Below are 24421 nucleotides of genomic sequence, written 5' to 3' on the forward strand. Positions count from 1 at the left end.
ATGATCCTCATTTGTCATCATTTCTGCCAAGCCAGCCTCCTCTTAGTGACTTCACTGCTTCTGCCAGTTCCTGAGGTGGAGATGGCTTAAGTGGGTGTAACCAAAATGAAAAATGTAGCTAAATTGGGTGATTCAGAATAGGATGAGATAATGTGGCAACTGGCACTATTTTAAGCATTCTCTGTTTTGTTCAGCTGACTCTGAATGTGTCAGGCACTAAAGAAAATATAATGGTAATTGTGGTCCAGTTTCTCTCGTACATAGTCAGGTTGTAAATCAAAAGATCTGCATTATGGAGCTCTGAAATAAGCAAACACAGGCAAACTTATAACTCAGAACTTACCTCTTATCTTAAATGTTTCAGAATGAGGAAGAAAAAGGTCTGCTCAGGAGGGACAGACAGGAAAGAATATGGTTAAATATGGTGTCGTTGAAATGTTTCTGTTTATGCCGCCTTACTATGCTTCCACTTTCTCTACCCCTAGCTTTCTTTGGAAAGTACCTTAATGAATACAATGGCTCCTATGTGCCTCCTGGTTGGAAAGAATGGGTTGGATTACTTAAAAACTCTCGATTTTACAACTACACACTCTGTAGAAATGGAGTGAAGGAGAAGCATGGATATGACTACTCCAGGGTAGGTCCTATTGATTTATTTCTATTTTTTTAGCATTTGGACGTGATCGCAATAAAGCTGCACTTTATGGTTTCAGTCTAACTAAAGAATTCTTTTTATACGTGAAAGCTGCTACGTGTAACATTAGCTACAACCCAATAGGTGTTGTATTTGGACTTTTCCTTATCTTCCATTCCAGGAGGGTCGTGTTACTGAAAACATTGTTAGCAGCAGTGGAAACAAACAAAATGTCCTGAGACTGTATTATGTATTATGAGCTAAAGATGTGAAAATGGATTTAAATACTGCATGATAACTATTTCTGTGCTTTGTACTTTAATTATTGTGTGCTGAGTCTGATTGTCATCTATTCCCCTGATATAGAACTGACTCCAGTGGAGTTACACAAGCATAAATGAGCTAAGAATCCAGTTCCCTCTGGCTAGACCCATCTTTTTATGTTAGTTTAAGGAACTTATTTCACAGCCATAATATGATGGAGAATTCATAATGTCTTGGTATATCTTACGATAATTGTGAATGAGTGGAAAATTTAACTATTAAATTTATACCTTCATGCATTGTTGTGGGCTCATAGGTTTCCTAACATCCTTGCAAGGATGTTATACCCTGGCCAAACTTACTAAAATGCTTGATAATCGTTGTCAAATGCAGTGTCATCTTTTTCCTCATCTAGCACATGTTACAGCTCAAACAGTTACCTCTTTGCAGTCAGGAGTATGTTTATTTCAGCCAGAAGAGTTACCTTTCCAAAGGAACCAGTTTTTGTGAGTTCCTAAAATGGCCTGAATTGTCTCTGAGGTATCATGGTAAATAAATTTATCCATAAGCTGCTGTAGTTTAAGTAGTATATAACTTAGGAAGTTGACTGGAGCAATACTAATTTGTAAGGTGTATTTGCTTAACAGGGATTCTGTTCTTTTTCTCTTACTGAGCACAAATCCTGCCTCCATATTTGTGTTTCATTAGCAATGTGTTCACAGTTCGTTTTTCCTTTAAAAGGTTGATGTCTGTGTGATTTCCCCCTTCGCCTCCCCTATTTGCCATTTTTAATTGAATGTACTTTGTGTTGAAAGATAAAACTTAACAGCCTTCTAGGATTTCCTTTTCTGTCACCACCTGCTAAGGGCAAGGGGCAACTGATGTACAGAATTATGTGTCTTTTGTTTCCCTTCTGATCTATGAAGAATGAGAGACCTAATCTTTACAGCCATGTACCAAAAATGTTACGATGGCAATGTCTTACGTGGAACAATGTCAGGCACATGATTTCATAGAGCATTGTTCCCCATTGTACCAAGGACCCAATGGGGAATTTTATGTTCCAATACCCTAAGCTCTGTTTTGTGTATGCAATACTTGAAAATTTTTAGGTTTTCATTTGGTTTAGTTTTTCTTACTGCGTTTAATAATTTTTAAAAAAAAATCTGATTAAAATATAATTTTTTTTATAATCTTCATATTCTTGAATAGTACACAGCTATGATAATAAACAGATGATGGTGTGCAGAGCAACAGCATTTGTTGATGTTACCACTGGAGTTCAAATGAACATACAGAAGCTGAAATAGAAGACTGCTTCTCTTTCTTTCCTGCCATTTTTGTCACTGGAAACTTAATTTTCCAGCAATGAACAATATAATCAGATTATTTTTTAGCCCTATCTAGTTGACCTACTTAATGTTAATTACATGCCCGTGGAAAACTAGAGAAAAACATTACTGATTCTGTCCTCCAAAGCGACTGCTAAGCACTTATCCTCTGAAAATCAAATCTTTGCAAATTCTTTCAGATTTTCTAACAGGATATATTCTACTTTGATTTTTCTTTTTCAGTTTCTGTCAACTTTTTTAGATTAATTTTTAGTTTTGTATGCATTCACACAGTCTACTACAACCTCTACAATCTAGAGCTTTTAAAAAAAAGAGATCAGTTAAGAGAAAAGTTTCTGTTTGGTCTTTTGGCCTGATAAATACTGATTTTTGCAACATTGAATTTGAGTGATTTTCACTTTGAGCAGGTGAAAACCTTCATCTTCAAAATAAAATTTGGTTAAATCAAAGATGAATTACATGCTTCAGAAAGTGACCAACCAGCTTAAAGAACAGGCACATTTTAGATAAACGTCAGTGCATTTTTGGGAGCACTGCAGTATTCTCTCTCAGCTATGAGTATGCTCTCAGGTATTGAAAGTATGTTCAGAAGTCAGTTTTGCTTTGGTCTGGCTTATTGCACATTCTCCCTTCCCCTGCATATGCTTATGAATGGAGGTTCTTCAGTGAACTTTGATGGAGCTATGCCTATTTACACCTGTTTTCAAGAGTGAAAATATTGTAAGTCATAATCATAACAGTTTCATAACAGATGTGCCTCATGTTGGAACCAATGTGTAAAATTATAAACGGAGACTTTGCCAGCCTTGTTCTGGGATACACGGGAAATAACTTGGGGAAAGTAAATACCGTCGATGAAAAAGGTTTCCTTTGATGAATGATAAGCTGACTTCTCAGATCAAGGACATTTGCAGTGCTAAAGAGGAACAAATATCTCAGCCATGGACAGACAGCTGTACTTAAAATGAGATGCAGTTCAATATGTACCACACCTTGTACTTGTTCACTTGACCAGAGGCAGACAACATGTCTGATTTTATATTCAGCTGTGACATGACGGTTGTTATTTTGTATTTTAAAGGTGCAGTTTCATATCCTACTCATGTTTTGGGGGTATTTATATTTGCAGTATTTCCTGTGATGCAGCCTAAGAGGCAACATGGCTTGTCATTAAAAATACTGCCTTCAATCCGTGTAGGTCTAGCAGACATCAGAAGAATGATAATGATACTTCTTAGAAAACAGAAAGATAGTCCGTATCTTCCAAAGGAAGTTTTCTAAATTCTCAGCAGTTTATTTGACAGAGCTATATCTCTGTCAGATTGTCATTGTGTCTGTAACATTGAATAAAATATTTGGTCCAATTAGCCCAGCATCTTCTAGCTTTAGTGACTTCTGGTTCAGAGGGAAGTTAAGAAAAAAGGACATCAAGCATTTGGATTTCCAAAGCACTTTTATGATGTAAGGCTGGACTATACACCTTGAAAATACCAACACCAAAAAGCAAAGAAATTGACCTGTAATCTTCTATTTCTTTTTTTTTTATTAATACCTGATAATTGTATTTAGTATTGTGATCTTCATAATGTAATTACCCACTCTGGGAAGAAAGAGTCCTATTTGATCTTTTTTCATGCAATTGATTTCTGAGGGGACGCTATCGCTTTTCATATTTCTAGGCAGTGAAGAAAGAATGATTTGGTTTAGTTTTTGAAGTTTTAAAATATGTAACTTAACTCCCTTCTCCTCCCATTCTGAGTGAAGGAGCTTCTTTTTTCCTGTTTCTTGCGATACCTCAGACCTCCCCTTCCCATCTCACCCCCCAACTTGAAATTATTTTTCAAGTATCTCATTATACTTTTACTTCTACTTGCAGGATTATCTAACTGATCTGATTACCAATGACAGTATTACCTTCTTCAGAATTTCAAAGAAGATGTATCCTCACAGGCCTGTACTGATGGTTATAAGCCATGCTGCTCCTCACGGCCCTGAAGATTCAGCCCCTCAGTACTCGCATCTCTTTCCTAATGCCTCACAACACATGTAAGGAAAAATAAAATCCTTTAATTTCCAGGTTCAGAAATCCTGGCTACCTCTGGGGTAACAATGTTTGCTTTATAATACTCTTGACATAAGTTTGTCACAAATATATAATAAGAATTTCAAGGTGGTTTTTGTTTTGTTTTGTTTTTACGTCTTCAGACTAGTTCAAGTATCTCGAGAACAACTACTGCATCTATAACTCAGAATTGTAGCTCACTGAGATAAATGGAAAGATTCATGTTGAATTCATTGGACATAGTTACAACCTATTTGGGAAGTAAAGCACTGTTTTATTTTGAGCAGGGGGATCAAAGTCTGGTTCTTGGGCTGTAATCTCTTCAGGGGAAGAAACTCTGTCTCCCTGTCCTTATGTATAAATGATATTATTTTATGGGTATTACCAAAAATCGCATAGTATGCAATACTTATTACTCCTGTTTCATTTATGGAAAGAAAGGAAATACAGGTCTGCAGCACCAAATTAGACAAACGATTTCTGAATGAGCTGGTATGGCTGTACATAACATGGTACAATGTGTGTAACGGGTCCCAAAAGCAGTATCACCCAATTCCCGAGTTAACATGTTCATAGACTCTATGATGAGATGGTTCTTGGTTTTAGGACAGAGACAGCTTTGTAATGCTTCATTACAGGCATCTCCTTGCATGCTGATAAAATGAATGGTTCTCCCAAATCACCTTTTGGCACGACTGAAAATGTTCCAGTATTTTTCTAATTACTGCCTTCGTGCCTTCATTGACATTCAACATTTGTAACTTTCTTCCTATGTGCCGCCTTTTTTTTTTTTTTTTTTTTAAATGGGTTATTCTGTTTTATTTTGGATTTATGAAGGAGCTGAGAACTGATGGAAATAATAATCAGTCAGTAGCCCAAGCTGCTCAGGACTAGTCCAAAATCCAGTGAAATCTATTTGAGCTTTTCCCTATATTTAAAATAGAGTCTGAGAGAAGAAGCTTCCTTTGTTCTAGTGTCTAGGTATTGCGTAACTTAGAATTCTATATTTCATTATTTTGTGCTGTGCTACCAAAGAGAATCTGTGTCCTAGATCTACAGCAATGCAGTATTTTGTGTTTGTTTGCCATCTTAATCCTCAGTTATTTTCTATGAAATGAAAATTACAGAAATGCCAAATGAGCAACTTCTCATAGCTTATACCCACTCTTGACTTCAGTCTTATTTGAAGTTCCTTTGGAAGGCATTCATATCTCAGAGATGATAATCATTTATCAAGCAATATTCTGTAGCAATTTGATTATGCTAGTCAAATGAAAAAGAATAGAAAGATATGAGGAAGGCCAGCAATGAAAATTATAAGCTACGTTTCTTTTGCTCATAGTTTAAATTTTATTTTTCACACAAACTAGGTTTATTTTCCTGATTATAAAGTAGTTAGACAAAATTGTTTTTAATTGTAGGTGACTTTTCTTACAATGATAACAATTATACAGGAAGTGTCACTTCATGGAAACAAGTTTTGTTCATAAAGAAATAAATTATCTTAGTAGATTAGGTAACTGTTTTTCTTCTGGATATGAACATAAAATAGGATTTGATGTCCATCTTGTGCAAATAAACTGCCAATCTTACTGTAAACAATTTTCCCAGCACTACATAATAATCTGTAAGGGTTTTCATTGGCCTGGGTTTAAGATTAAATGTAAAAATGTAGAATGTGCATCATTCCCTCACTTTATATACAAATCAGTTCTCTGCTTTCCATCTTTTCCCTTGTTCCTGCATTCCAGGGAATCCCTCAGTGACAGATAACTCTGTCAATGATAAAGGGGTATAGGCATTTCTCACTGTTTTGTTGTCATGTGGATAAGGTGGGGAAGGATCAGAAGACAGGTGGAACACTTCTTAGGAATTGCCCTAAAGCAGTAAGAAATTCCCTGAACAAAGTCTTTGCCTAGTCCCAGAATCAGAAGGCAAGTGCACCATATGGCATGTCTCTCTCTCTCTTCTTGTGGCAGTGCTGAAAAAGTCTGCAAGCGGATTCTTGAGCTATATCCACAAAGCAAAGTGAAGGTGTGACTGTCATACTTGCACTGGTTCACATACATACTACATTGTGTAGCATTGCTAATAATAGCTACAAGTTAGTGGTATGGATTTTAGCATAGTCTGACAGAGTATCTCTTTGCTTGGGAACTCTGGTATGTACTTCTGTTGCTAATTTATGCTGTTGTTCTCTTGCTTCTATTAGTACTTCTATTATTACTAGTTGGTATGACCATTCCACCCTATGCTGCAAGCTCTCCTCATCTCGTTCTATAGAGCTCCTTTTTGTGTGCATCTGCGTTTTTCTCTTGTTTGAAAATTAATCACATCAACCAGCATTAACATAGCAAATCCCTAGGCTACATGGCTGGTTTTCCTTTTTTACTACCTATACTGATAGCTGCAGAGAATACAACAGCTGGGCAGTTTAACAGTGATCAGAAACATTATTTCTATAGAGGGTACATTTTACCACCCATCTTTTCCCAGGTCAAATGCAATCAGACTAGGACTTATCTTCTGAGTAGGTTTGAAGAAGTTATCTTTAGCAGCTTCTAGGAATGTTATATTTTTCCCATAAGAGAGACAAATCTGTTAAGTGTAAGAGGGTTACATTTGTAGTAATCAAAGAAAATCATGGGCTTTGGTTGGATTAAACAGCGGGAGGTTTCAAATCAGCCAGGAAATCCCAAAGTAAGCTGAAAAGGAGTTTGCCAAGCATTTTTGATTCATTCTGGTCATCACATAGCAACAGTTTCCATAACTGTCAGCATTTTCAAAGGAGCAATGTCGTTATTTCAGCCACAATAACGTTCTGAAATTCAGGAGGCTATTAACAATACAGAGAGAATAAACACCAGCCCTTTCCTCCCTATATGAAGAAGCCTCCGTTTGCCACCTACGCACATTTTTCAGATAGCATCTAACAGAGGCTTTCGGCATAAAACATTTCACTGTCAGATTATTAATTTCATATTTATATTAAAACTCTTAAGACTACCTGTCATGTTGAAAGATACATTAGATACACAGTATTTCGAGGAGAAGTTTCAACTTATATTAGTATTATCTTAATAACTTAGCCTGTTGCTCTGTTGCATACACAAAACCAACAGTAGATATTTGCCAAATTTGTTTAGATGTTTGTTTAGATCCAGCTAACCTAGAGCAATATAATTATGCACAGAAATGGAATCTCTGGAACTGCCAACAACATGAAATTATGGACAATTGGTGATAATTCTCCTCGTCGCTTTAATGGTGTCCCAGGATCATGAGAACTTGGAGGGGTAGCGAGATTCCAGGAGGACATTGAATCCAGCTCTTGGGATTTTGTGGGGACTTTAATTAAATTTTCTGATGATCGTTAAGGAGTTGGTGGCTGGAAAGCGTCTGCAAAATGCAGTCCTATTTCCCTTCACCCCTGCTTTTCTTGGCAGGTCTTTAAAATGCAGCTGTGTATCTGCTTCTGCTTGCTGTGACCTCACATGCAGTTTGATACCACTAGGTAGGGTGCCTGTGCTCCTCTGGGTACGTAAGCGTGAAAGTATTCAAGTCGCCAGTCACATTGAATTCAAAAAAGCTGTTAAAGAATACAGAACCTTTTCAGCAGGTTCTATAGTTATTGTTAAACAGCTTGCACAAGCCATGATGTTTGACGCTAATGTGGGCAGAGTGAAAGCAAAGCAGTTACATGAATAGGAACTCTGTAGTACATGCTCTGTCCAGATCATACTTGTGGAGTTAGACTTCTGACACTAGTCTCTTGGCCTTGAAATGTATCCATGTTAGTCTGAAGACACTGCAAAAACACTGTGTGTTTACTCTTTTAATAGATTTTATTCCCCGCAGAGTAGTTTTCATTCTCCCGTCTTTCATATAGAACATAAAAGTGTAAGACTTTTCCAAAGTAAATCTAGTATTTTCCTGTGCACCTCAGAGAGTAAGTCCTACAGTGTTCATCAAATAGAAATTATTGATGTACATTACTGCAGGTTTTTTCTACGCTGCTAAAACATTCTGGTTTTCTCTCTGTTCCTTAGCACTCCCAGTTACAACTATGCTCCAAACCCAGACAAGCACTGGATAATGAGATATACAGGTCCCATGAAACCTATACACATGGAATTCACTAACATGCTACAGAGAAAGCGCCTTCAAACACTCATGTCTGTGGACGACTCTATGGAGATGGTAAGATTTGTAGTCACACTTTTTTGGCTACACAGGTGCTTGTTTCTTGAGTTAAGCTCCAAGCTCTGTTGTATATGAAGACAAGGGGGAAAGGAAGGAGGGGGAGGACTGCATCAGTTTTTTTAATAGTGTGTAATCCTCTCACCTCTGAGGATTTTATTTCTCTATTCAATGTGTAAGGATCTTCATCTCCTAAAGACAGGTACCATGAGTTGGGTGGTATAAGTAAGATGATTTGTTGTCACAGAGGCACTACCGATTACGGGAAACAGGGAGGGATCACCTGAAAAAATGTACATCATAAATTGTAAAAATGCATCATCGGATAGTGAAAACTCATCCTATGACCTGTTGGAAATAACTACCTAACTGTGGGCCTATTTTGATCCTGTAACACTGAGTTTCTGACAGAAGAATAGTAGCAGCAAAAAGTGACGTTACAGGAGTCCTAACAGGAATAATCCCATGGTGAACTAGACCCAGGACATTAAATGTTAGGAGTAAATGAATATATAGGTAGTTGTTGTTTGTTTTGGGTTGGTTGGTTGGTTTTTATAAGTCTGCATTATGTAACAATGAAATCTCTTAGTGCAAGCTGGGTATCTTCAACAGAAACATCTGAATTAGCTAAAAACTACTCTGAAAAAGAATGGGTTTCCAGTTGTAAGAAGGCAGATTTAAAGGTGTTGCAATTTACTGCTTATCTCTTGGCATTCTTATTCAAAAAAGGTAGAACGTAAAATGAGTCCTGTAAGGCAAAGATGAGATTATCTGGATGGCATTGCATCAGCTTGTTAGTAATGTCTTATAATTACTGATTCAGGCAAGTATGATCTCTACTTTGTATTAGTGAACCTGTTTAGATGGATCAGATACCAGCATTAGGAAAGACTGATGATTTTACCACACTATTTTGATTTTCTGTTTAGTAAAATGGTTTCACTTCGGGTGATTCACTGCAGGCAAAATCAGTTGTGTTGTTTTTCAGTTGTAATTGCCAAGTTAGCCTGATCTTTTCTACTTAATTATATGCATCTAATCGTCTTTCAAAATCTTAAAAAAAAAAAAAAACAAAAACAAAAACCAAAAAACCACACCCCCCAAAAAAAAAACCCAAACAAAACAACCCCAAAAAAAAGCTAAAAAAACCCCTCAAAACAACACCAACAGAGTTTGTTTTCTTCTGTGCTGATGTGTTCTGGATCTGTGTGAGGCACCACTTTGGTGATGCCCTGCCACCTTCGTATCTTTGCAAGTGAAAATGTCACATAAAAATTGATCTTTGGTGCTCAAGTTGGTACGTTTCACAGAAAGATTCTCATGTAAATCCATAGAAGCAACCACAAACAGAGATAAAGCTCCTCCTAATTCTCCACAGTGAGAGAGTATGACTAAGTAATATTTATCTAGAAGAGATTTTTGGAATATTCTGCGTAATGGGGACTCATTTGTCTGAAGGCAAGATTGTTGAGTGTTGCTTAAATAAGTGTGAGATTCAAAATACTATCATTTTATTAAAATTGTTTGCTGCAGGAAAAAGATAAAGGTAGAGAGAAAAATTTCAAAAATGCTTATCACCTTGAAACGTTTATCTATGTTATTGTACGTATTTAGTACTATCTTGACAGCTCTCATACAAAATACTGAACCCAAACACTTTTGAAGATGTGGCACGCTAATGTGTTTACCTTAAAACAGAAAACAAAAGTTTGACTTGTAATAGCCACAATATTCAGTTAATAAAATTGTTATGTGATTATGGATTATTCAGAATGATTCATTGTGATAACTCAGTGCCATCCTGAACTGTTGTTATTTGTTTGTATGTTACACATAGGCAGAAAATGATATCCAGTATTCTACATATAATACTACTCAGTGGAATTAATTTCATATTTTGTTTTGCCTTTTTTTCAGATTTACAATACTTTGGTTGAAACAGGCGAACTGGACAATACGTATATAATATACACAGCAGACCATGGTTATCATATTGGGCAGTTTGGGCTGGTGAAAGGAAAGTCCATGCCATATGAGTTTGATATCAGAGTTCCTTTCTATGTCCGAGGTCCAAATGTGGAGGCTGGGTCCTTGTAAGTTCTTGGCTATTGTGTGTGTTCGTATGTGTATGTAGTGACCAAAAAAACCTTTATGTTCACATGTCTAGTCGTATTGACTTGGCATCCAAATGGAAGCACAAAGTTCTGCCCATCCTGACTGACTTCATGTTCATCTTTGGCAGAAAATAAGTCTACTGAGAAAGCAGAACTGATAGCATGTGCTGGTATAACATAGTCAAGGTTTTATGCCATTGCCTTTTTGCTTGTGTAGGTGTGTAGCACAAGCTACTACACTTTTGTGGATGAGGTTGAAAAAGCCACTTTGAAATACATCCAATCTAGGAAATGCTCATTTGCCTTCTTTTGAGGGGTGCAAATAATACACACATCTATGACATTTTCAAGGTAAAAAGGCATTGTATGATCCTCACTGCCACAGTAGATAATTATTGCTGAACATTAAAGTGGAGTCACTTGCAGTTTATGAAGAAGAATGTACATAATAGTTCACATATTATCATCCACAAAAGATTCTTTTTGGTTCATCCTTTGAGATTACATGGTTAGGGCTGTTTGTCGGATGCTCGCAAGCATGCAGAATATGACTGTTAATTAAAATGGTAGCTTTGATCAGCTAAGAAATTATGTAAATACACTTTCTAAGCAATTATTTCAATAGCAAATATTTGCACTTAAGTAATGATTTTGGACAGAGTGCCATAATTTGCTGCCTTTTATTTATATCAGTGTGCATGTTTTAGCATAATTAACACACACAAGTCTTCCATACAGTGTTTTTTTTTTTTTCTTTACCAAGAGGAATAGATCTAGTGTGTAATACGGTAGCAAATAGTTACAAAAAATCTCATTCCATTTGCTAGTTAAATTCATTGAGTCACATCAGTAGGCACAAAAATGTTAAATTCTGTAGATATTGCACTGTGTGTTTAATTTATTTACAGCAGTTATGCATGTGAAATAAACAATATTACTTCTCTGAAGAGCCGGGGAGGGATTCCTCAGGTGGAATTAAACATATTACCTCAACGTGGAAAGAAGTTTGTCTGCAGCAGCGCAGAATTTCAAGTGAGCTGGAATAGCCTTCTAAGAACATGCTCTCTAAAAAAAACTTCGGTTGCAGTTTTTGGTCTTACTGGAGAGGCAGTGCTAATATGGCCCAAGTGGACTGAGCTAGTTTTTCTGCAGCATGCAATGGTACAAACCAGCCACCTCATGTCTGTTCTAGTTCAAGGATATTTATACCCAGACATGCGTAAAAGCTGTGAAACCTTCCCACTGAATTTTATTTTTTGGTGGCTTCTGAAGATGAAAAAATATTTCTGTTAGTCAGAGGAGACAGGCTGACAGAGTCTAAATAAGCAGAGCCCATCACAGTACAACAAATAGGAAGAACAGGATAAAATACCTTGGAGGGGGAGTGTATCAGACAATAAATTGATCCTCCCTTTCAGCCTGATTTTCTTTAAATGATAGAACTTCAATCATCCATGTTTTGCGTGAACCTTATGTTTTTCCTGCAGAGTAATTGTCATGACTCCCTTTTGATACCAACGAAGATTTAATAGCAGTCACTGTAGCAAGTCATTACTAAGCTCTCATTTCTATTACCAAATATGCTACACCATAATTATTAGTAATTAAAATCAAATTAGGTACATCAATTTAATTCATCATCCACGCTCTTGTCAGTGCCTGTTTGCTCGCTCGCTCAAAAATGTAGTAATTTTTACATGGTGTCTCATTAATTAGTGTGAATTTAGCAGCTTGCTTCCGTCCTGTATTTTGAGCTAGAATTCTGCACTGACATGTATAGCAGCCCATCTGGTCCCATCCTTCCTTTGTGCCTCCAAATCATAGCATGGTGATTCTTTATGTTCAGTGCTGTAGAACGCTGTTTGTGTAGCAGCATGTTCACTTTCTTTTTTTCCTCACTTTTAGGAAATTGAGTGCCTGCCTTGAATTTTTTTTTTTTAAAGAAATAAGGAAAATAAATAGTACAGAGCTGATAAACAGTATGTATATATATAATATTGTGAGTAATTACACAACACTGTCATAGACATATTTGAAATAGGTTTGTAAGGTTCAATATAAACTCAAAACACTTCTGCAAAACCAGACCCATAGTAAAACCAAATCACATGATTAGAAATTTGACCATTTGCTTAGCTACTGAATGCCAGGCTGTGCAACTAGATGCTCTGATCCATGATCTCACCCGTATTTGGCTGCAGCAGTTCAAGGGATTTGGGGATAGGAGCTGTCTGTACTACTCAGGAGTTGATACCAGTGTTTTAAGCAAATTTGAAGTCCATTTGAGTTCAAACACTGTCCTGATAACTGTGGTGGCTGAGGAGCATATGCCATACTTTGCTAAGTACCAGGGCCTGGCTGTTTCCAAGTGCTTGCAGAATGGATGACTGTGTACTTGGGAAGATTGATATTATTTCAATTAAAGCTGTTCTTTTATTTTCTGTGAGTTTTTCTCCCCGCCCCCCCCCCCCCAACTGTTTCCTCTGCTTTTTTTTTTTCCTGATCCCTTTGCTTTGTTTGTCTCACACTCTACATTAACAGCAACTTTTAGTTAATTTACTATAGTGTCTAGCAATGTATTTCTCCTCATGTTCTCTTCAGAACATGCTTGCTGTGATGTGAGCTGAGGTACTTATTTCTATACGATATTTTGAAACAGAATAGCATGTGCTATCTGCCGAATCTACTTTTTAGTAGAGTCATCAGCATATTTGGCAGATACTTTGATTCTGTAAAGCATCTAAGGAGTTTTTCCAATGCTTTCTCATGTTTTGAAAGGCTTTCGAACACTTTTCCTTATGAACTATGTTGCTTTCTCAAAAATGCTCTGTGCTAAAGTTTTAAATCTTCATGTTAGTCCCTCTTGAGGTTATGCAGCTTACCTGAATTTTATATTTTAATTCTCTTCATGGAAAGGAATTGGATTGCGTCCTTTTTTCTTCTTTGCACGTGTCACAAAATAATCCTTTTCAGATCCCTGGTTTGTGTGGAAGAGCGGGAGTTGCTTGATATCATTGCATAGACTTTAAACCAGGTTCTCATATATGTTTTTTCAGGAATCCTCACATTGTGTTGAATATTGATCTCGCACCTACAATTCTAGATATTGCTGGATTGGATATTCCATCTGATATGGATGGTAAATCCATTCTAAAGCTTCTGGATTCTGAGAGACCAGTGAATAGGTAAGACATGGAAATGTGCATGGAAACATGCATGCGTTTGTAGATGAGACTGCAAGTATTCAGCAACGTGCAGCAAATGTAAAGGAAAATATGATAAAATTACCATCTATATGAGTACATCACTCACTGGAAAAATCTGAAGACCTGTTTGGCACTATGTGACTGACTTCAGTTATTTATTTTCATTTTGTCGGATTCATATGCTAGCTATACGGCATATATGGCATCTGGATATACTAAATTTAGTCTGTGTAGCAGTGAGAGGGCTACACGTGAAGGTCTTTAGCTATATGAGTTATAGATTTTAAATGTCTCTGTGGCATTATTTGTAACAAAGCATTTCATATTGAATAAATTGTAGAATAATTGAGTTGAAAGTGTTGATTGTATGTCAGACTATAATATAAAGACAGGCTAGCACTCAGAATTGCACAGTTATTATTTAAGACCCTTCCATCAATACTTTCATTGGAAAAAAACTGAGGAAGAGAATTAGACTGGATGCTTGCAGAGAAAGGGAAGAAGGAGATTTGCTTTACAAGTAGTTGGGCGGAGGGAGAGGGGGAAAGGAGCAGCTGCTTTAGAATAGGATACTTTGTGGGTAGTGTGCAGGTTAAGAGCCCAAACTGGAGTCGGGAAATCCTGATTTAATTTGCGATCCTTTGTGATCAAGGACAATTCAGTTAATCCCCTGTGCCTTAAACATGCTTATGTTGAAATAGTTGTACTGTGTGAATCTGTTGTGGATTTTGTCCCTGTGCGAACAAATCTGTCCTATGTTTGTTCATGATTTGCACTGGAGAGGCATATGTGCCTGCTTCGTAATGCTGGATGTCCCCTTGTGCTGTTATATGTCGTGTTTCTCATCTGAATTGGGGGTGGGAGAAAAAAATGGGGCATAACTTGAGTACTGGGAATAGCTGCTGCTTCTCCTTGTTTCCTCCTAGGTTCCATTTAAAGAAAAAGATGAAGGTGTGGAGAGACTCATTCCTAGTGGAAAGAGGGTAAGGAAAGCGTTAATCACAAAGCCCAATCTTTTTAAATAGAAGGATACTGAATAGCTAAAGCCAAAGCAGTGCTCTACCACAGACCTAAAGCCATTTAGCTGTGCCAGCAGGGACATGGCTGCAATATGCCTAATGGCAGTGATTGTGTGATAGGAGGGAATGTATAGCCTTTGCCTACCGCCTGCATAAATGTGCTGTTGGGGTGGGGGAAGGGGAGTTTTACTTGGATTGAGGGATGGAAAGGCATCCCCTTTTCCTTCCAACTGCTGCCCCCCACCCTCCTGCTTGTATCATGGGAGTATGAATACCCCTTCTTCTCTGCATGTTCATCTGCTGGTCATTCCTTCTATGCCTCTGCCTTAATACATAACACGGGGCATGAAGGGTTTGTAAAGTGCAGCCCTGTAGAGTGAGGAGGATATGGTGTCTTTATATTGACTGTTGTTACTCCCTGCCAGTCAGACATGAAACACACTGTCTTGATTTTGTGTGTTTTTATACACTCCCTGAGAGCATGATATGAATAACTTACGTGTTATCAGAGATGATGATAAGTGCTAGTTTCTACTGACCTATTAAGTTTTGGCCACCAGTGACGCTATGGACTTGGCAGATAACCTACTCTTCTGAGCCTTTTCAGCAAACTGTGTGTATATCTAGGAATTAATATTAATGCAAAAATTTTATTTTTTTTTTGCCCAGTAAACTGTTGCATAAGAGGGAGAATGAGAAGGTAGATGCCCAAGAAGAAAACTTCCTACCCAAATACCAGCGTGTGAAAGACCTCTGTCAGCGTGCTGAGTATCAAACAGCTTGTGAACAGCTTGGCCAGGTAGGGTATTGTACCCCTGACGGAAAGTAAGCAGTTGTAGTTGGGCTAAGCTTAACACCTTAACTGTGACAATGTCCTTCACCTTGTCATCAATGCCAGCTTATAAATCAAATGACTCATTCTGTGGCCTTTGCTAAAAACCACATTACAGCATTTATAAGATTGACTGTCAGTCAGGAAAGCGCTGATTCAGGTGCCTCTGTATTGATTCCTGACTACTGTTAAGAGAACTGCCTAGGCTGTTTTAACGTTTTATTCCCCAAAGAGAATGTGGTTTGGGATTCATTAGTGATGAGAAGCTGCAATGAACCTAACAGATTGGCCTCTTCGAGATACATGTAGCTTGCTTTGCTTTGAATTCTTAATTTAACTGATTTTGTTGTTATTATTTGGAATTATATATAATAATGGGAAACTAACGTTCTGTGAACTCAGTATATCCCTCCTCTTAACAAAAGTATACTCTGAAAACACGGATGCAATTGTGACTGCAGCCAGTCTGTGTGTATATGGGCACAAAGCTCATTGATTGTGTGTCATTTCTGTTGTTGTTACGTAACTGTTCTGGGCAGATATGAAAATATGTTCACTTTAGATCCAAGTTATGTGGAAGAAATTCAGGAAAAAAAAAATTTAGAGTAATATTAGTACATGGTCTTGGCGCAGGAGAAGGTTTTGCAAATTTACCAGAGCAGTGCAAAGGCATAGCAAATCTGTCTCCAGCAGCTCATCTCTTGGGGAGATTTCCCCACTCTTGGGGGAATTCTCATCATCTGGAAACACAGCAAAATTGACTCTATGCCATTGCTTTCTCATCCAGGTACCGGTCAGAGTACCCCCTTCCAAGGACTTTGTAACACGTTCTGCCCATGGACATGTGGACAAAGGGGTGAAGGTAGATGGATCCACATCCTAATGTGTCTGTTACTAGACTGGCATTACATCATGTCCTGGCAGCTCAGAGAGCTGTCAGAATCAGTCAGTCTGTGGAATATAACCATTCTTGCAGACATGATCTGAATGGCTTACCCACGCTATAGTCAGTAGTGGGCTACATAGGCTACAGTAGTTCATTTTCTACTGTCGGAAGCCAGACTCTGCTTCTGGCTCATGTAGTTCAGTGCACCTGTGAAATGAGTCCATTGTTCCTTAGGTGTTTGGGTGCAGTTTATAGGTATAAGCATTATCCAGATGCTCTTTTCCTCCTGTGGCAGCTTTGTCAGATTTAGTATACAGAGAGATTATAACATCCTGTTCTTCCTAAAAATACTGAACTTAAAGAAGTATTTTGTGCAGTAGTTTATTGTCATCAGATGTCTTGAGCTGCAATCTTAGATGGGTGGCATCAAGCCACTGTTTTTTGAATTTGCGAAATTCTTTGAGAATCTGGAGGAAAAGTCATTGTTTCTGCTACAACATCATCCAATAAGTAGTTTGGGGAAATGCAGCTTTTCTTTTTCCATCAGTATTTTCCCTTTGAGAGATGTTTCAACTTCTTCCTTTTGTCTTCATCATCCCAATTATTTTGAACGTTATTGTAAGAACAGAGGGGAAGAAAGACTTTCCAAGTCCATGTTGTCACTGAAGCTGTCTCTTTGTATAAGGTAACTTAGCTACATTCAGGCTTTCTTACTCTAATTACCACGTCTCAGTTATAGAAGAAAGGGAGAAGGTCCTGTATTGTCTACACACATTCACAGGCTTATGTTTTCTTCCGTGTATAATAAAATATCTTTGACATCTGTAAGAAGTGGGCATAAAATGTCGACTCCGTATTCAGAATTGCCAATAAATTCTGAAGTGAAGGTGTGCTAATAAGAGTTGCGTGTGCTGCATCCTCATTGTCAGGAGACAGAGAGGAGAAGAATTGTTTTGAGCAGTTCAGTCAGACGTAATTGGAAGTGATAGGATGAAATTGAGCAAAAAAGAAATTTAAGTTGGACATCAGGAAAAATTGCCTAACAATCAAGTCAATTAGAGTCTGGGAAGGGCTCTCAAGGGAGTCTCAATCCATCTAACCCCTGCTCTAGAGAATATGTCCTAGTAGTCTGTCTAGACAATGGGAGATGAATGTGTTTATTTGAGGATAAATTGTGTCTAAACAGTGGTGCACCCAAAAGTCTTTTCAGAGTGAAGCAAGTCTAACTTTTCAAATGAGAAATGGATGTTGTCTGTTTGCTGGGTGCTGTTCACAGCTCTGCATAGTAAGTAGAACAGCCCGCTGCCTTGGGGGAGTTTATGGTACACAGATACATTGGTTATTTAGCAGACGTCTCCTGATCTTGCAGGACACTTTATTATTGTGCGTTTAACAGTGTCTGGAGAGTTCAGTGCCAAACGTGAATTTTCACATCCTGATGCAAAGATGAAGAGGAGTTTTGGTCAGAATTAGGCGAAACCTTGCTAAGGTCATTGGGACTCGTTCTTTTGACTTAAACAAGTTTTGAGGACCTGCTATTCCATGCACAGAGAAGTCTGAGCAGTGCTGGGGAATCTGAAGTGTGAGTAGGAGACAAGAAGCACAAATGGAGGACAAAGACTCAGAAGGGGAGTGAATGAGGAGACAAGGACAGAGCTTAGAGTACAGGGGAGGTAAAGAAAGCTTTGAATGTGAGATGGAGAATTTGAAATTCAGCTTTGTGAGCGTGCAAGTTTGTGAATACAGTTCTATCACCACAAAATGCTCTTCCTTTGCAATTCTCTGTCGCCCTCCTTGACCTATAATCGTTTTGATAAGAGAGCACCGGGATCATGGAGATGAGGCTATTCACGCTGTTTAAAACCTTGTTTCAGAGTCCATTATGTGAGATTTTTTTGGCAACACTAATATATGTAAATTCTCTGAGTGCAACGGGAATCTGTGTTGCCATGTTTTCTTTTTCAGTTAGTAGGGTTTGGTCTGTGTTAGTTATTTGCATCCAACAAAGGATGACTGTAGGCTCAGATGAAAGAGCAGCTCAGCATTTATATTCAAGGATTTAAAAGAGACGAGCTCTTTCTTCCCACATGAAATAAAAAACATTTATCCTAGTACCTAATGGCTCCCACAAATTTTTTCTCTTCAGTGTAGTTTGGCTTTTCATTCTAAACTGGCTGGTAAGTGGAAGCTGACCCACTTCTATCTGACGGCCTGCATTAATGTGCTTTTGTGGAAGCCAATTATGATATCAGCATTGCTCTGTAGAGTATTCCCAGCAACTGCACAGTATCATAACAGCAGCTGCGCAAAATCTCCCTCTAAGTCATTTGCCAAGTTTGTGCACATTTGTTAAATGTGCAATACCTGCAGCACTGCTGATTGCTATAGGGAATCTATGCTGTCCATTAAAAAATAAAAAAAAAAAAATATTGATTTTGTCTTTAGCAGGACCTGGCATAGTACAATAATATTGCTAACTTGTGAAAAAAAAATGTTGTCTGGATTCACATTATTTCCTTTTCAAATTCTTTTTATTTTCTAAGTTGTATGTTCAAATCTGATACAAGTAGAATATGCCTTTAAATATCATTAAAAATATCATTTTATATGACAGTTTTTACAGGAGGACATTCAAAATGCAAAAATTTGCACTTTGTTTCCTTCAGATGTTCTGCAAATGAAAGGTTTAATATACAATCTCTCCTCTGATTGCTTTGTGCTGTACCAGGATCATGAAGAGATATTCCTTTGTAACCGGCATGAAGATATCATAAGTAAAAGCAGGTCACTTACTCAACTGGTCCTCCCAATTCTCTGACAGAGCATGACATAGCAGTGATAAAAACTATCCTGATCAATGTCTGCTTTCCTACAGCGGTTCATAATGGTACCTCTAGATCATTTTCCTGCCACCATATAATCATCATTAGCCATTGCTTAGTGCTGAGGTTGGAGCAGTAGAAAAAAAATTACTTTTTCTCCTTTTCCTGAGGGCACTATAGCTTGAACTTACGTTAGCCAGACCTAGGAAAGTAAGTCAGGTTTTATAAAGAATTTCTTTTAAAACTGGGAAGAAAGTTTTTGATCTGTGTATCTTTTGTTGTTGTCTGGTTCTTTTGTACCTAGCAGAAATATGCTGAGTTTACTAAAGAATTTAAGTTCTGTTGACAAGTGAAGCATATCAAGCCAGCTAGAGTCCATATAATTTTAATAGCTGTTTAGGAAGATCTTTGGATTTCCTGAATTTCAGTGCGAATTGCCCATGCTCAGCAACTTTCAGGATCTGGTTCTTAATCTGTGATTGCAACAAGAAATTACTTGTTGATAACTTCATACATTAAAAATTTTATCAGCCCTCAAGCTGATAAAATTAGGAGGCAACAAACCATGAAAATTAAAGTCATGATGATTTATTAAGGCTGTTATTCAAGGATTGTATTCCTTATCAGGAGTTATAATTAACAAAACTATTTTCCTCCTTTAGCCAGAAATAGCCTATAATGATTTCCAGAGGCTATTTTACTTACGGTTTTTTTTTGCTTGCTATTGCTTCAGAAAACCAAGAAATTTGCGTCCCTTGTTAACTCAGATTTTTAAACTCCGTGTCATTACAGTAGTGGTTGTTGCAAGTAGCTTGCCAAAATCAACACCAACATTTAGTAAAAAACTCAGTTTTTTCAAATATTCTGATATGAGTAGCAGTGTAGTTTAGTTCAAAAGACAGTGACCTGGAGGTCAGGAGACTGGCTTCAATCTCAGAACTGTTACGAACTCGATGTGGGACCTCAGACAAATCAATTCCCCTTTTGGTGCTGCTGGTTTTTTTATTCTACCACTAATGTAATTTCTGCTTACACTGCACTCAGTCCTTAGCTTCTGCAGTACCTAACACAGCAGCCTGGACCATTTGATACCACAATCCAATTATTATATTAATAATAAATGGCTTATATAATAGTAATCTTAAATTTAGCTGAATAACTGATTTTTCATTTGCATGCTACTTGATTGTCCCACCTGCCTCATTTCAGCTACAGTTTGTGGCATTAAGAAGCCCTCCAAATTTTCTGTTATTATTATAATCCACGTTATTATTTTAAGATTTGAGTGATATGTACTGTGTGACAACTGAAACTGAGCTGAGAGCCCAGAGGTCCAAATCTCCAAAAATCAAGAGTCAGTGTAATGAAATAATGTCCAGTTGGAATGAAGATCAGGCATTGCTATTTATATACTGATGATATGAAATAGAGGAAGCCAGACTCAACCTTAACCAATAGGTAAATTGGAAGAAGGTACAGGAGGGATGGAAAAAATGTGAAAATATTAAGAAAATAATACCTGTGGGGAAGACCTAAGGAACTGGGCATATTCAGTCAAAAAAATAGCTGAGGAGAGGGGAATCTGTCTGCATGAATCTAGGAGATGCTATACAGAAGACATGAACCAATTATTTTCAGCCAACAAGAACAGAGAATTAGCAATATGTATGACACTAACAGTGGGAAATTCAGATTTCTGAGTAGTAAGAGCAGTAAGACAAGCTACCAGCAAAAGCAGTAGAACTACCTCTTCTAGGGACGGGGATTGCATCCGTCTCTGGATTTTGCTGTTTTGTCCTCTTTAGCTTGATAAAAAATTACACAAAGAACAAACCACAACAAAAGAGAAGAGTTAACGAAACTGTAATTTCAGTTGTTTCATACTAACTAAACTAACTGTTCTGTTTCATACAAGAAAAAAATGTATCCTGACTACCCATAAACGAATTTAGACTGGAAGTTAGAATATTTCTAGCCATTAAACCAGTTTGTCTTTAGCTCACCATCCGATGTGGTAGCAAGGATGGGATTCAGAAAGCATCTGCTTAAACTGAAGATGATGGAGATTGCTGAAGTGTTTTTGTCAGGTTGCTGGCAGGGACAGAGGACTTTATTATCCTGCAGAAACTTTGATTCCTACAGCCTGTATTCCAAAAACTGTTAGGGAGGAAGCCTTGCTGGCAGCTAACTGATCAGACAGTTTCACTTTTCACTTTTCTGTAAAAGGGAATGGAATCTCTTGCTGAACAAAAAGAGGAACTGATGAGAAACAGCATGATGATTTAGGGCTCAGCTCTGAAAACTGTATGCTTCAACTGGAATCTTTTCTTAGCAAGGCTTGTGCCATCAGCCCTCTTCCCCCAAAGAAAACAATGGCAATTGAGAGAGATTCACTGAGGGAAATGAGTGAATTGCAGGGAAGAAAACCTACAGGGAAGGTCATGGCTATTTATTTCAGATTGGGGCCTCAAGTAACGACTTTGATTTAACATCTGTGATTGCTATAGCTGTGAGACGACAGTGATGCACAATAATGCACAAACCACTTGATGGTGATGGGGGCTGTGAAGGAAATAATGGGTTTTTGACACACAGAAAAATACAACATGTCTTTTTCTGCTAAGAGGTCATTTGCATATTCAAGGTGAATAGTGTTACTGGAGGCAAACAGGGCATCTGTTCAGTCTACGACTGCTGCTGTTAAAATTCTTGTTTCATAGATATTGAAGTCCTAATTTACTCTTGTTGTAAATTTAGCATGTAGCAGATAGTTTGGTCTGGAGGGCAGAATGTATGTTATAAACTTGTCTTCTCTTTACCTTTACAGTGTATCTTTGAACAAGATTTCTGTTCAATAGCACTAATTTCGCCATTAAACTAGAGCCCAGACTCTTCTGCTTTGCACGCAAATACCTGAGTAGCATGTGTTGTGCGGTGGGAGGTTGGGTAGAGGATGGAGTAGAAGTGTTAGAACAAGCCTAGCACAGTAGGTGGCAGAAAGCACAAGCACAGCAGCTAACTTGGCCTGCCTGAAGGTGGTGGGAAATCTCCAGCTGGAACAGCTTTAATGATTAAATGAGGTGTCTGGAAAGTTTTGCAGGATGTGAGCTTGATGGACTTCAGGACGTATTGCAAAAGCCATTTATTTGATGGCTTGAGTAGCTGTTCTGCAAGGCTTATCAGGAGGAAAGAAAGGTTCTTCCTTTGGAGTTTTGATATGAGCTGGGATGAAGATTGTGAGGGAGTCTGGGTTTTCCACTGACTTTTAGTTTATGTTAAGCTGCTTTCCCTTTCAGGACTTAGCTCTTGTGAGATGTTGTGAGCTATAGAACTCGAATTAGGAACACATCTTTTGGCCTAATGAAGAAAAGGCCTGAAAAGTTGAGGGCAAGTGGTGAGCTAAAGGCACTTTATTTTCTTGACTGGTTGAGTTAATCCACTATTTATATGTAATTACGTTTTGCTGATGAATGGTTATCGTTTGTACCTGTGAGCCAAAGTGTCTTGGGCACTCTAGAGTTCTAAATGTAGGGATTTAATTATTTAAATGATGACCTCTTATAAAATATTTTAGTTGGTTCCAGGGTTTGGACACAGGTTTCTGCATGATGGTATGCTGTGCACTAGAAACCAATTTAAAATGTCAAAATCCACAATGTTTAAAGCTTCTTGGTTGTCAAGCAGACGTTTTCACAGTTCCCTTGCAATTACTGCCCTTTTTCCCTAAGTTTGAAAACATCCTGTGGAAATGACTGTGACTGATATAGCTGTGATACTGACCTAGATAATTTTAATTTGTACATACAGGTAGACCAAGGGTAAGTTGTTGAATCCCAGACACATTCACACACATGCCCATATCTGTTTTGGGAAAAATGTAAAATCTGGAGACTTTCCTTTTTGGTTTGTTGTTTTTGTGGGTTTTTTCCCCACACATGTTCAATGTTTGCTTCTGAAGTCATTTATGTAGCTCTGCACTGCAGTTGTTCAGCAGTGGGCTTGTTAATGCATACAGTGTGCCCTTCCAGCAGCAAAGCCTTTAAGATGTTTTCACTGTAGCATACAGCTGCCTTGGAAAGATTTAAACTGCACCAAAAATTAAGGGATTTTTTTCCAATTCACCTGGAGGGGAAAAATGAGCATCACTTTCTTGACAGGAGATGAAAGAAATATTTTTGGGCCACACATCAGAGCACTTCTTTACAGTAGTTCTCATCATGGCATTTAACTTGCCCTCTGTTGAATCTTCATTTTTCATGTATCGGACACCTACAGCATAGAGCTCTACTAAGCAGAAAATGCAGTTTGTTCATATATTTTCAAAAGTAAGATTCAGATCAATTGAAATGGGAAACAGCAACAAACATTTTTACGTCTTTTTTTCTTTGTGGAAGAAACTGTTGCTTATTCTAGTAAAATAACTTTTGCTTCAAACCTTAGTCTGTGTATCAATCAATGTTAGGCATTTATAAAAATAATAATAAAACTAAGATTCAGCAATTTATTTTTCAAAGGGTATTTTTGTTCTACACCTCATCTAGGTAAATGTGTCCTGCTTTACAGATGAAGACAATCATGCAAAGATGTCTTGATTCAAATGTCTTATTGTCAGTATCTTTCACTGATTTCCTATGATTCCTTGTGCTGAAAGTTAAGCCAGGTTTATCTGCGTCAGTGCAAGGTTTAGGTTGTACAGGATCGTTTTGAATGAGAGGATCTCCTGTGGAGGTAGATAAATCCACTGTAACTCACCAATTCTCTTCTGACTCCTGTTAAATGCTGTATTATAAAAGCACAGTGATACTGTTTTGTTACTTTGCTGTCATGCAAACAATGGAGTGAATTTCAATGGAAAACGTGGGCTTTGTTGTCTTAGCCTGGGCGCACTTCTCTGTGGGAATTGAAGTGCCTGAATCTCCCTTGTAGAGCTGCAGGCTGCTGTAAAATGTCATCTCGCTTGGGAGCCGTTGCTGTTTTTCCTTCTGTTCTTTTATTTGGAAAATTCTCAATATTCCACTGAGTTCTAGAGT

The 24421-nt window shown here is 37.8% G+C and overlaps 1 protein-coding gene across 2 annotated transcripts in view; it reads left to right on the forward strand.

The window, feature by feature from the left end:
* SULF2 (sulfatase 2) overlaps window positions 1-24421 on the forward strand; it is a 62658-nt gene that overhangs the window by 19448 nt on the left and 18789 nt on the right. For both annotated transcript variants that reach the window (XM_009702316.1, XM_009702317.1), the window contains exons 3-9: window positions 486-637; window positions 4127-4296; window positions 8362-8512; window positions 10430-10605; window positions 13683-13811; window positions 14759-14815; window positions 15521-15650. In XM_009702316.1, coding sequence (XP_009700618.1) covers window positions 486-637; window positions 4127-4296; window positions 8362-8512; window positions 10430-10605; window positions 13683-13811; window positions 14759-14815; window positions 15521-15650 — 965 coding nt within the window. The remainder of the gene's footprint in view (window positions 1-485; window positions 638-4126; window positions 4297-8361; window positions 8513-10429; window positions 10606-13682; window positions 13812-14758; window positions 14816-15520; window positions 15651-24421) is intronic.

The sequence above is a fragment of the Cariama cristata genome, unplaced genomic scaffold (genome assembly GCF_000690535.1).
Source record: "Cariama cristata isolate BGI_N322 unplaced genomic scaffold, ASM69053v1 scaffold686, whole genome shotgun sequence".
Lineage (NCBI taxonomy): Eukaryota > Metazoa > Chordata > Aves > Cariamiformes > Cariamidae > Cariama > Cariama cristata.